A 14,038-nucleotide genomic window follows, 5' to 3' on the forward strand; every position below is an offset into this window, starting at 1 on the left:
AGCATAAACGTTTTTGGAAGGCCTCTAATGCTTTTGAAGGAAAACCCGAGTGGAGTAGCAACCTTGCTTGGACTTGGTGAGATTTTTTTTCCCCAGGCTTTCTTAAATTCTTTTTTTTTTTTAATTTTATTTATTTATTCATAGAGACACAGAGGGAGAGGGGGGCAGAGGAACAGGCAGAGGGAGAAGCAGGCTCCACGCAGGGAGCCCGATTTGGGACTTAATCCAGGGTCCCCAGGATCACACCCCAGGCTGCAGGCGGCGCTAAACCGCTGCGCCACCGGGGCTGCCCTCCAGGCTTTCTTAAATTTTTTTTAAATTTTTAAAATTTATTTATGATAGTCACACACAGAGAGAGAGAGGCAGAGACACAGGCAGAGGGAGAAGCAGGCTCCATGCACCGGGAGCCTGATGTGGGATTCGATCCCGGGTCTCCAGGATCGTGCTCTGGGCCAAAGACAGGCGCTAAACTGCTGCGCCACCCAGGGATCCCCCTCCAGGCTTTCTTAAAGCCATTTACAGTTATTCCCAACTATAGCTGCACATAAGGGTCACCAGGGGACCACTTATTTGTTTGTTTGTTTGTTTGTTTATAAAAATATTTTATTTATTCATGAGAGAGAAGCAGAGACACAGGCAGAGGGAGAAGCAGGTTTCATGCCTGATGTGGGGCTCAGTCCCTGGACTCCAGGATCACGTCCTGACCTGGAGGCAGATGCTCAACCCCTGAGCCACCAGGCTTCCCCACCAAGGGACATTTTAAAAATACATTTCCCTAAGCTCTTCTTTTTGAGATTCAGATTTATTAGATTGGGGTAAAACCAGAAATCTTCATTTTAAAATAATTAGAAGTGAGGCAACACATGGCTGGCTCAGTTGGTAGATCATGATACTTGGGTCTTGACTTCCAGCCCCAAGTTGGGCATAGAGCTTACATTTAAAAAAAATTTTTTTCATACATACATACACACACACACATTTTCTAGGTGAAAATCTACTTTCCTGGCGCTCATTCTAATTTCTGGATGCACAGGTAACTGTCATCCTTCATTCCCTCTATTTGGTTAAGACAGCATTTACCTCCCTCAAAGTTTTAGCTTCCCTCTACTGAGTTCTTGACATTGCTGCCAGGCTCTGCATCGCTTATCTTTAAAAGCAGCAGCTTCCTGGCTTTTAAGGGAGGGAGGTGGGGACTTTTAATAGAAACTTGGTTTCCGGGGGTCTCAAGTGTGAAGCCTTCATTTCCTCCACCTGCCTTGCTTTGTCCTACAATCAGCTAGAGCAAGACCGAAACGACCTCCTCTGGGGTTGGAGAGGAGTGGGGGTGGGGGAAGAAGCTTGTTTTGGAGAAAGAGAAAAAAGTGATGGGAGCTAGTGACTCAGAAGAGTGTTTGGTTCTGAGCTGTGTTCTGGGGCTTCAAATCCTATAATGATAGGAAGAGATACAGTTCCTGATGGTCTCTAAATCTTGTGTAGCTTTAAAGTTCCTGCTGTACCCTATTGGCCCTAGAAAGTTGATTCTGATCTCACAGTTGAAAATTTTTTGAGAGTAAAGAATATGGTTGTTTTGGGAGCTGTATTTTTTTGTTATGTGTGTGGGTGTTGTTAGTGTCTCTTTACTATGTGTGTGCTAAAATGGCATACCCTTTGCTACTCCAGCCCCTCACCTTTGTCTTGCTAGTTAGTTAGGTTCTGTGCATTCATTTCTAGGACCACCTTATGTTCTGTGGTCTGGCTGGCATAAAGGCTCAGGAATAAACATACTCAGATGATTTTCAAAAACTGGGGCAGGGAGGTGACAGCTGTGTGTTTAAGCATTGCAGTGTTTCTGAGAGAAAAACCATCAGTTGCTGTCATTCACCCTGAGAGTATGAAATTAGAAGCCCACTTACCCTGGAGTGTTTCATAACCTTTACCTCTTGGAAGTCAAGGCCATGTCATTATTAATCAACCATCGCCTGAAAGCCCCCAGCCTCTGCTTTTCATCCTATCAGTCATTTGAGAGTCTGGAAAAGTGACCATAAAGCTCGCTCCTTTGTTTTTTGCCTCACTCTTACCTTACATTCCCTTGGAAAATCAGACTGGTCTGAGAAGTATTAACATCTTCACATGGTAATTCTTTAGATTGGAATTTCTTCTTCTCCTCACACATGGTGTAAGGAGGGATGATGAGTAAGTGAGGTGTTGTACTGACCAGGAAAAATATCTGGCTTGGTTAATTCTTTTGATCTCCTCTGATAATGTGGATATGTCCTATTTAATTTCAGTACACATTCTTGCTTTGGGCTTTGGGAAGTGCATCCTTAAATAAGCCTGGGTTACATTTGGGTCACTATGTTGCTTCTCTCTCTCTCTCTTTTTAAGATTTTTATTTTTTAAAGATTGACTTATTTTAAAGAACATGAACAGGAGGGGAGAGGGAGAGAGAATCTCAAGCAGACTCTGCCCTGAGCACAGAACTGATGTAGGGCTGGATCTCACAACTACTGAGATTGCAGCCTGAGCCGAAACTGAGTCAGTTGCCTAACTGACTGCACCACCCAGTGGCCCATAAGATTTTATTTTTTTTAAGTAATCTGTACACCCAGAGTGAGGCTCAAACTAATAACCCCAAGATCAAGAGTTGTACGCTCTACCAAATGAGCCAGCCAGGCACCCCTCTCCTAGTTTCTTTTTATAATCCAGAGTGGCACTGGTAAGAAGTCTGAAGAAGGTGTATGCTTTCAGTACATAGCCCATGGAGTGCTAATTAAATCAAAGTGGACTCTCTGGCAGAGCAAATAACCCTGGCACACTAAGCTTGGAGTGGTGTTCTTTATTGTATTCAGGATAAGATTAGTAAGTTTTGAAAAATGTTCTCTTAAATTTGTATCTTGAAGACAAAGGTTGGGTTTGGAAGATAAAGCCATGATCTGCTCCATCTTGGGTAGAGATCTTATCCTTAGAATTCTTTGCCATAGAAAGAAACAGTCACTTTAAAAAGCATCTATGATGTTCTGGCTGCCAGTTGTTGTAGCTGATCTTGCATTTGGGACTTAATTCCTGGCTACAGTATATATGCCATGGAAACCATTGACGGGGGTCCTTAACTTTAAATTTCTCGTAATAATTCTACTTCCTTCCCCTTTCTTTTTCCTTCCTGGGGCACTGAAGTTTTTTTAATTAATCTCATATTTAGAGAGGAGTAAGTTCTTAAGGGACCAGCAGCAACTCTATAACTGCACTTCATCTTCTAAGTTTCTATCATGGAAATTAGGTGTTGGATCCTTGTCTTTGGATCTCACCTCAGTACCTCTCTCTTACCTTAATACTTCTGGCTAATAGGAATATTTTCAAAACTGTTTGCCAGAAACAGGCCACACATTTGGCTCCAAATTTTATAGCTTTCAGTAGAGGGAAATACAGAAGTGTTTATAGTGATTCACAGGGTTAAGAAGATAAAAACTTACAAGTTGCTCAGCAAAAGCATAATTATTCTACATCCAGGAACCAGAAAGATTCCCCATGGGTCCTCATAATGCAGTAATGTAATGAACAGTGGCATATGTCTTTACTGTGAGTCGTAAATTCATAAGTCCCCTGAGGTTAAGGATCTTTGCCTTATTCACCTTTGTTCCCAATGCCAGAACAGTCCCTAACCTAAAGTAAATTCTCAGTGGATATTTGAATGACTATTGGATGAATGGATTAATTTTGAATGGATTAGTGGTATTATTTAAAATGTTGATGGAAAAATAAATAAATAAATAAAATGTTGATGGAGAGCAGCCTGGATGGCTCAGTGGTTTAGCGCCACCTTCAGCCCAGGGTGTGATCCTGGAATTCCAGGATGGAGTCCCAGGGGCTCCCTGCATGGAGCCTGCTTCTCCCTCTGCCTGTGTCTCTGCTTCTCTCTCTCTCTCTCTCTCTCTCTCTGTATTCCATGAATAAATAAATAAAATCTTAAAGTAATAATAAAATAAAATTTTGATGGAAACTGATGCCTGTAATTCATTGAAAGCAGTTCCTCGGGGACCTTTAGAGTACCTAAGATTGAAACTACAGAGTTAGAGTTTGCTCTGTTCCCTTGGGTATTTAGATTTTTTTGTTGTCATTAATTATTAAGTTTAATGAAATCAGTAAAGCCTGGCAGGCATAGTTTTGTTTGTTTGTTTGCTTGCTTTTTAGGGTTTCAGAAGGAGAAGATGGTTAATAGTACCTGATAGAGAAGACTGTGGTTTTGGCTGTTTACTTATGCTGCCACATTTTAACCCTAAATCTGTTCTTCAATACAAATACTTGTTTGCCTTGCAGCTAATGGGAATTTTCTTGTTGTCTTGTTAATGGGTCTGATTCTTACCTACTTTTTAAAAGTTTTTACTTATTTATTGATTTAGGTAATTGCTACACACCCATCATGGGGCTCAGATTCACAACCCTGAGATCATGAGTCATGTGCTCTTCTGACTCAGCCAGCCAGCCAGCCAGCCAGCCACCCCAAGATTCTTACCTCCCTACTTTTGATGACTTTGCCTTTTTTTTTTTTTTAAGATTTTATTTATTTATTCATGAGAGATACACAGAGAGAGGCAGAGACACAGGCAGAGGGAGAAGAAACAGGCTCCATGCAGGGAGCTCGATGACTCCCTGAGCCAAAGGGAGATGCTCAACAACTGAGCCACCCAGGCATCCCTGACTTTGCTTTTTTAATTTAGTTTCAGAGGTAAAATTTAGTGATATATCACTTTAAAATTTAGTGATACATCAAGTACCCTCCTTAATATCCATCACCCAGTTATTCCTTACCCCTACCTACCTCTCCTCCAGCAACCCTCAGTTTGTTTTCTAGAATTCAGCATATCTTATGGTTTGCCTTCCTCTCAATTTTCATCTTATTTTTCCTTCCCTTCCCCTGTTCATCTGTTTTGTTTCTTAAATTCCACATGAATGAAATCATACAGTATTTGTCTTTTTCTGATTTATTTTGCTTTAGCATCATACCCTTTTTAGTTCCATCCAAGTTATTGCAAGTGGCAAGATTTCATGCTTTTTGATGGCTGAGTAATATTCAGTTGTATATATACACCACATCTTCTTTATCCATACATCTTTTTTTTTTATATTAATTTTTTGAGAGAGAGCAAGAACACAAGCAGAGGGAGAGGGAAAGGGATAAGCCAGACTCTGTGCTGAGTGGGGAGCCCCATGGAGGGCTTGACCCCAGGACCCTGAGATCATGACCTGAGCCAAAGTCAGATGCTTAACTGCCTGCCGACACCCAGGTGCCCCTTGATTTCCTTGTTTCTGATGTAGAAGATGAATGAGTGGCGTTGTTAGCTTCAAAAAAAATTTTGTTGTTGTTGTTTTGTTTTTTAGCTTCAGAATTTTGTTGATGGTCTCACAGTTTGTTTCAAAGACCAGGAGGAAGGTTGCAGTAGAAATAATAGCTGCCATTTATTGAATGCCTACATGAGAGACCCTATATTCTGAGCATGTAGGCATTCACATGTAATTGTAATATAATTTGATTCACACATGTAATTTGTATCTTGGGGCAGCCTTGAGTGTCTCAGTCTTTTCCTCCAGCAGGCATTGTTTTCTTTCTATTGCCTGAGGATTTTCCAAATATGAAAGGGAAACAAGGAGAAAAGTGAATTTGAAAAGTCAGAGAGGGCAGCCCCAGTGGCGCAGCAGTTTAGCGCCGCCTGCAGCCCAGGGTGTGATCCTGGAGACCCAGGATCGAGTCCCACGTCGGGCTCTCTGCATGGAGCCTGCTTCTCCCTCTGCCTGTGTCTCTGCCTCTATATGTCTCTCATGAATAAATAAATAAAATCTTAAAAAAAAAGTCAGAGATGTCTGAAGAGCTCAGTTTAGAAATCTCTTATTCTGTGATGGAAAATACAGTGATAGTGATTCATGGGAGTATTGGGCTTTATTAAATATACATCCTGCTTTCCATCCTGAGCTTTGTATATGAGCTCTCTCCTCTTCCACAACTGTCTTTCTGAGCTTTAAAAAAAAAAAAAACACAAGGCAGCTATCGGGAGATAGGATTACGTATGCTGAAATTACTGGCGTTAGTGAGTTGCCTTGCTATTTAGATCTTGAGTGAGAGGGATCCCTGGGTGGCGCAGTGGTTTGGCGCTTGCCTTTGGCCCAGGGCGCGATCCTGGAGACCTGGGATCGAATCCCACATCAGGCTCCCGGTGCATGGAGCCTGCTTCTCCCTCTGCCTATGTCTCTGCCTCTCTCTCTCTCTCTCTCTCTCTCTGTGACTATCATAAATAAATAAAAATTTTAAAAAAAAAATTTCCTTTAAAAAAAAAAAAAAGATCTTGAGTGAGAGGGTGAGCAGGTGAAGTATATGGATCAATCTGAACGTCCAAGGCAAGTGTTTAGTCAGTGAGGACAGGTTCCTCCTCTGGTTTTGAATGCATGTTGTATGTTTTGAGGGGTTTCCACTAGATAGGAAATAAGGGCACTTCAGATTCCAGCACTGTTCTTCCCACACAGAAGTATACATGGGAAGAAAAAAGATTGTTAGTGGTTGAGGGTTTGCAGGAGGAAAGTGGAGGAAGAATGAAGAAAGGAAAGGTTTGCAAATGCATATGACACTGAGCTAGAGGGGTCAGTGCTGCCTGCAGATGCACAACCCCATTTGTGCACTTGAGCATGGCCTGAGGGAGCATTGGCCTGATGAATGCAGAGAGAGATGCGTTTAGATCTAGGTAATTTCCCTCAGATGGGTCTCACCATCCCATGAATCAAAACCTGTCAGCAAGGAGCTAAAGATGGAGTGAAGTTTATTGTACGTTTGTTTCCATGCGACACCGTCACGCTAGAAGGGTCAAGTGAGAGAGATCATTAGAACTGTGTTGATTTACTGGGCCTGTTGTGCACTTTCCCTGCAAGGCAAGGAGGAAAGAGGCTTTAGGAGGGAAGCTGAGGGGCTCTGGGTGGGGAGGGAAAGGCAGGCATGCACAAAATAAAACCCTCACTGGTCTCTGCGGGTGAGGGGTGAGCAGGCTGTTTTTAGGGGGCATGGGAGGATCTGTATTGTTTTGTTTTGTTTGTTTTGTTTTTTTCCCCTAGAGCCACTGGTAGATTTGCAGCAGATGCTCTGCCTGGATCTCCAGGAGAGACACCAAAAGTCTGATTAAAAAGGGAAGCTCATGAAGAACTCCCTGATCTAGCCTTAGTGGCTAGAGAAATGTAACCCCCCTATTTTCTTTTCCTCCCTTTATCTTTCCTCACCTTTGAGTTCAAAGGAAACAGAAAATTTAATTTGGAAGACACAATGCCCATTTCAGGATGTAGCAAAATAGAGAACCAGAGGAAAGGCTGTCCCAGAGGAAAGGCTGTCCCGTCCCACACATTCTAAATAAATATAGGCTTTGTGATGAGATTTGGGAGTGGCCCCAGGGTTTGAGCTGAAAAAACAGCTGTTTTTAAAGTACCATCTCCCTTTCTGTGATTTGAACTTGCCGAAGTACTCCTTCCTCTGAATTGAATGAAAAAAGTACGGAGTGGTGGTTCAGCAATATATGGCCTGCTTTTCCTCAGGAAGGATGTGGATGTTCCTTTTATTACCCCTAACACTGTGCTTGGCCTGGAAAATTAGTGAAATTAGATATTTCATCTAGAATATTCTGTAGAGATTCTCATTTTGAGCACTTCATTTTTGTCTCTTATTCCCTTTTATTTTAATGGTGGTAGACAATATAAAGAAAACTTTTCCTAGTAACTTTGGTAAGGAAAAATAGGAAGGGGCAGCCCCGGTGACGCAGCGGTTTAGCGCCGCCTGCAGCCCAGGGCGTGATCCTGGAGACCCTGGATCGAGTCCCATGTCAGGCTCTCTGCACGGAGCCTGCTTCTCCCTCTGCCTGTGTCTCTGCCTCTCTCTCTCTCTCTCTCTCTCTCTCTCTCTCTGTGACTATCATTAAAAAAAAAAAAAAAAATAGGAAGGCTGTGTTCATTGGAAACCTTCCTAATTCTTCTATTATAGTTCAACAGATGGAGTAGCCAGTTAGGCAAAATGAGAAACAAATTCAGTTGAGAAAATATTTAGTCCTTTCCCTAGATCCCTAAAGTAGAGACATATGTTACAGTAGAAAGGGGATGGGATCCTGGCATTGATCCAGGTTATTTGAGTGCTATGAAAGTGGTTGAAGTAGTTTACAACTACTGTTAGCTAAGGATCCTAGCTATCCTTCTTCCTTTGGGAATTAAACACTTCCATTCTGCTGCTGTTCCTCCAAAGAAAGGGTTATGTGAGATAACTGAAGAGATAGTAAAGCTAGGAAAGTGGATGTATTTTGTTTGTTTTTTAAGATTTTATCTATTTATTTGATAGAGCATAAGCAAAGAGAGAGGAAGAAGCAGACCCCCACTGAGAAGGGAGCCCCGTGTGGGGCTCAATCCCAGGATCCTGAGGACTCCTAACTCTGGAAAACGAACTAGGAGTGGTAGAAGGGGAGGAGGGCGGGGGGGGGGGGGTGAATGGGTGCCAGGCACTGAGAGGGGCACTTGACGGGATGAGCACTGGGTGTTATTCTGTATGTTGGCAAATTGAACACCAATAAAAAATAAATTTATTATTTAAAAAAAAACTAGAAAAAAAAAAAAATAGGGAGGATCCCTGGGTGGCGCAGCGGTTTAGTGCCTGCCTTTGGCCCAGGGCGTGATCCTGGAGACCCGGGATCGAGTCCCACGTCGGGCTCCCGGTGCATGGAGCCTGCTTCTCCCTCTGCCTGTGTCTCTGCCTCTCTCTCTCTCTCTCTCTCTCTCTCTGTGTGTGTGACTATCATAAATAAATAAAAATTAAAAAAAATAGGTTACTTAATTTCTCCAAGTTTTTTTTATTTTCTATGAAATGAATTTAGTCATAGTACCTACTGTGTTTGAGATATAAATGAGGGGCTCCTGGCTGGCTCAGTTGGAAAGGCATGCGACTCTTGAGCTTGGGGTCATGAGTTCAAGCCACATGTTGGGTATAGAGATTACTAAAAATATATGTATGTATTTTTTCATATATATATATATATATAATACATATATGTAAACTTAAAAAAATAAATGAGATATTGCATGTAAAGAACTTCGTAGAGTGGCACAAAATAAGCACTCTGATATTAGTGACTGTATTGTTAGCATTGTTTTAATTTCTGATTATTAAAAACAATACTTTTTTTCAGGTTGCCTGGGTGGTGCAGTTAGTAAAGTGACCAACTTTTGATTTTGACTCGGGTCATGATGTCAGGGTCCTGGGATCAAGCCCTACATCACCAGGAGTTTGCTTCAGAATTCTCTCTCTTTCTCACTCTGCCCCTCCTCCTTCAAAAATAAAAATAAATAAATGGGGAAAAAGAATATCCCCACCCCCCCCAAACCTGGTTCCATGTTTTATAGGAGTTTAGATTGCATCAGTTTTGTACCCACTGTGGATTTGCTGAGGGTTATAATGAAAAAGACAGGGACACCTGGGTGGCTCAGTTGGTTAAGCATCCAACTTTTGATTTCAGCTCAGGTAATGGGTCTTGGGATTGAGCCCCATGTCAGGCCCTGTGTTCAGTGCAGAGTCTGCTTGTCCCTCTTCCTCTGCTCCTCCTCTGTCTCAAGTAAATAAACAAATAAAAATCTTTTAAAAAGGCAGAAGAACTGTGTAAGCAATATTCTTTTCTAGTAATACACTATGGTTAAGTGGTTAACTCGTGTGTAGGGTACCTCAGTCCTTCATAGCCACCAACTTTTCTTGACTCCTTTCTTTTTTTTTTTTTTTTTTTTTAAAGATTTTATTTATTTAATCATGAGAGACACAGAGAGAGAGGCAGAGACACAGGCAGAGAGAGAAGCAGGCTCCATGCAGGGAGCCTGATGTGGGACTCGATCCTGGGACTCCAGGATCATGCCCTGGGCCAAAGGCAGGCACTAAACCGCTGAGCCACCCAGGGATTCCCTCTTGACTCCTTTCTAACTCCCTATAAAGCAAGTACAGCAAGAGGGAGAAAATGGATATGCTTCTTGAGCTGAAAGAGGCAAAGTAAGACCAAGAAGGTATTCTTGCCTACTGTGTTCAGAGAATAGACTAGTTAAATTAAACACGGAAAGCTGAATAGCTGCCCTGTCTTTGGCCAAAGAGGTGGCTTCTGTGATCGTAGGAACAAATGCAACTCCTTGGTTGAGGTTGAGAGTACACATATTTTAAAATTCCTGTGTTTCTATAGATCTCTTGATTGCCTTTCTTTTTAATTCTTATTCTGGGACACCCAGAGATATAACCTGCCTATAGACTGCAGGGATATGAACTCCTTGGAATTTTTAAAAAGACCACCTTAGGAGCACCACACAGAATCATATTCAGAAGTTTGAATTCTTTTGACCCGATCTTCTGTTGGTTACCTTTGTAAATAAAGTCAAAGAAACTGACCTTGGTGAGGGTGAGTATGTATGTATAGATAGAGGGTCTCTTGAGGTATATGGAAAGGATAGGATCTTAGTCTAGATGTGTGCCCAGTTCTAGAAAATCCTGGGTGGAAGAACACCCAGAGAGTCCATCTAATTTTATATGTTTACTCATCGTAGGGCTGCATTTTTGATTACTGGTGACTGGGCATGGGGGGAAGGTAGAAAAGGAGAAAATAACTGTTAAAGTGGGATAAATAAAGTGGCAGGGTTTAGGTTCTGATGGGAATATATATGAGACTCTTAGATTGAACAGTGTTAGATGTGAACATTAGCTCAGTCATTAAAACAGCTATAGGAGTATGATCAGCTCTAATTCATGGTAAGCTATAATATTCTCTCAATTAAAGGGCAGTGAGTCTCTTGGATGCTTGTGAACTGTCCAGAGCATCTTTCTCTTAGAGAGATAACTGCAGCTAATGCCTTGACTCACCTTTTTCCAAAATCATTTCAAATTATTCAGAGCCTTCTGTGCCTTTGCTGGGCATTCACAATGCTTGGCTTTCTTTGTACATTCTTCAGAAATACCACTCTGGCAGCGTCTTTCCCTTCCGTTCCTTCACAAGTAAATGGAACTTGTAAGCAGTGTTTAACAAGTAGTTTAGATGCCTTCTACCAGCGTTTTGTCCTCAGGTGTTACTCACTGAAGCCTCAGTATTCCATCTCTCTGAACTACCAAAATTTCTTCACAGAAATTTGTTGTATGGGTATTTATGTTTTCTTAACTTCATGTGTCTTAGGAACATTGAGGCCCTATTTTAAATTTCTATAGTCGTTCTTAGGGACAACATACTGTATGCTTGCTTATTCAGTTTCCTGTCTGTTTTTTGTTGTGTGATTCTTAGTTCTTGGCACAAGGTTGGCTGCCATATTGTGACCATTAAGTTATAATTTAATTCTCTTTTATCTCTTGAGTGGAGGCTATCTTGTTTCAATTCTTTTCTTTGTCCCTGAACAGTCTGAAGATGATGAGAAGCTGAAAAAGAGGAAGGAGCGATTTGGGATTGTTACAAGTTCAGCCGGAACAGGAACCACAGAAGATACAGAGGTAAAAAAATATATATTTATATTTATATTTATATTTATATTTATATTTATATATTTTATATATATGTATGCACATATATATACACACATATATATCTAGAGTGCTTCATAGAGCCCTTGGAAGGAAGTGAGGGTGAAGAAACATTCTTCTTTCCCTAGCCTACTTCTTAAGTGCCCAAATAATAAGATCTTTTTGTTCTTTGCTTCATATCTGTTTTCTGGATAAAGTAGCCACACTGAATTCCATCAGCATACTTAATTTGGTGTTAGAGCCATTTAGCTTAGAAAGGAGCACAAGATTTGGAATCACAAAAGCTTGGATTTAAGAAGTGGCTCTGCCACTTAGTATTACTTACAAGTTATGGCCCTTTTCTGAGCCTCAGTTTTATCATCTGGGAAGTAGAGATAATACCTACCTTGAAGAGGTATTTCAAGCATGAACTTATTCTTTTTTTTTTTTTTTTTTTGCATGAACTTATTCTATGTAAAAAGCGATGATAAAAAAAAAGCGATGATACTTGACACAAAGCTGTCATATTTAGTAAATAGCAGTGTCTCTGATTATCTGTTAGGCATTTTTTTTTTTTTTGATCATTTAATAAAGGCTTATCCAACTCAGACACAAGTATAGTTGTGGCCTAACTCCCATCTGGAGTAGGTCAATGGACTCAAATGAGACTTCTTGTTCTTAATCACTTTATTTATAAATAAATAGTTTATTAAATGAAAGAGCAGCTCTTTTCTTGTTTCTTAAAAACTTGTGTTTATCCTTATCCCAGTTTCCTCTGGGGTAACTCACATTAACTGAGACCCTAAGCAAGACTACTTGGAGCTTTGACAGACAATATTGATTTAGTGATTTAAGAGTATCTATATTGGGTATTAGCTGGCTCATTAGGTAGAGCGTGTGACTCTTGATCTTGAGGTTGAGAGTTCCAGTCTCACGTTGGGTATAGAGATTGCTTTAAAAAAAAAAAGTATCTGGGGGGGATCCCTGGGTGGCGCAGCGGTTTGGCGCCTGCCTTTGGCCCAGGGCGCGATCCTGGAGACCCGGGATCGAATCCCACGTCAGGCTCCCGGTGCATGGAGCCTGCTTCTCCCTCTGCCTGTGTCTCTGCCTCTCTCTCTCTCTCTCTCTCTCTCTCTCTGTGACTATCATAAATAAATAAAAAAATAAATAAATAAAATAAAAAATAAAAAATAAAAGTATCTGGGATGCCAGGGTGGCTCAATGGTTGAGTGTCTGCCTTCGGCCCAGGGCATGATCCTGGAATCCCCAGATCGGGTCCCACATCGGGCTCCTTGCATGGAGCCTGCTTTTCCCTCTGCCTGTGTCTCTGCCTCTCTCTCTGTGTCTCTCATGAATAAAGAGATAAAGTCTTTAAAAAAATATATATCTATAATGGAGACCCAAAGTGTCATCTAAGGTGTACATAAGGAATTGAAATGATGAGTGTATTTGAATTCTAGAAACTTCTTGGGTGGTGAAGAATTTGCAATGTTCTTTCTTCCTTTTTTTTTTTAAGATTTCATTAAAAAAAAAAAGATTTTATTTTTATTTATTTATGACAGACAGAGAGAGAAGCAGGCTCCATCTAGGCAGCCCTTTATGGGACTCATCCGAGACTCTAGGATCACCCCCTGGGCCAAAGGCAGAGGCTTAACCGCCGAGCCACCCAGACGTTCCCTTCTTCCTTTAATCTAAATTTACTTCTTTTCATCTATCTCTAGAGATGGCCCTTGTTTTGTTTTGTTTTGTTTTAAAGTAGGCTCCAGGGGATCCCTGGGTGGCTCAGGGGTTCAACGCCTGCCTTTGGCCCAGGGTGTGATCTTGGGGTCCCGGATCCAGTCCCGTGTCAGGCTCCTGGCATGGAGCCTGCCTCTCCCTCTGCCTGTGTCTCTGCCTCTCTTTCTCTCTCTCTATTTATCATGAATAAATAAATTAAATCTTAAAAAAATAAAAATAAAAAAATAAAGTAGGCTCCATGCCCAACATGAGGCTTGAACTCAGAACCCTGATTTCAAGAGTTGCATGTTGTACCAACTGAGCCAGTCAGGCAGCCCTGGAGATAACCTTGGAAAATCTATTACCTCACACACACAAAATCTTACAAAATCTTTCTATGAATGAATATCAGAGTCAGTCTTGTAAATAAACTCTGAAAATTTTACATTTTGATCAGTTTGTTTTTAATATAATTTTTTAAAGATTTTATTTATTTATTCATGAGAGATACAGAGATGCAGAGACATAGCCAGAGGGAGAAGCAGGCTTCCTGTTGGGAACCCGATGTGGGACTCAATTCCAGGACCCCAGGATCACGACCTGAGCCAAAGGCAGATGCTCAACCACTGAGCCACCAGATGCTGCCTAGTTTGATCAGTTTGTATTTCCAGTAGGAAGAAACTTGAAAGATTTTGTATTCTCTGTGCTACTAATTCAGAATAAAGCATTACCTGTTATAAATATCAACTTACTTAGTGACTTGCCAGCATAAGCTAGAGGTAAACTTAAAGCTTGTTTTAATTCTAGTAAAATTATTCCTTTTGC

The 14,038-nt window shown here is 41.2% G+C and overlaps 1 protein-coding gene across 1 annotated transcript in view; it reads left to right on the forward strand.

Annotated features, from left to right (window-relative positions):
- LOC121491486 (SAP domain containing ribonucleoprotein) overlaps positions 1-14,038 on the forward strand; it is a 50,316-nt gene that overhangs the window by 34,803 nt on the left and 1,475 nt on the right. The window contains exon 10 of the mRNA XM_041756452.1: positions 11,399-11,488. Coding sequence (XP_041612386.1) covers positions 11,399-11,488 — 90 coding nt within the window. The remainder of the gene's footprint in view (positions 1-11,398; positions 11,489-14,038) is intronic.

This window comes from Vulpes lagopus, chromosome 5 (assembly GCF_018345385.1).
Source record: "Vulpes lagopus strain Blue_001 chromosome 5, ASM1834538v1, whole genome shotgun sequence".
Taxonomy (NCBI): Eukaryota; Metazoa; Chordata; class Mammalia; order Carnivora; family Canidae; genus Vulpes; species Vulpes lagopus.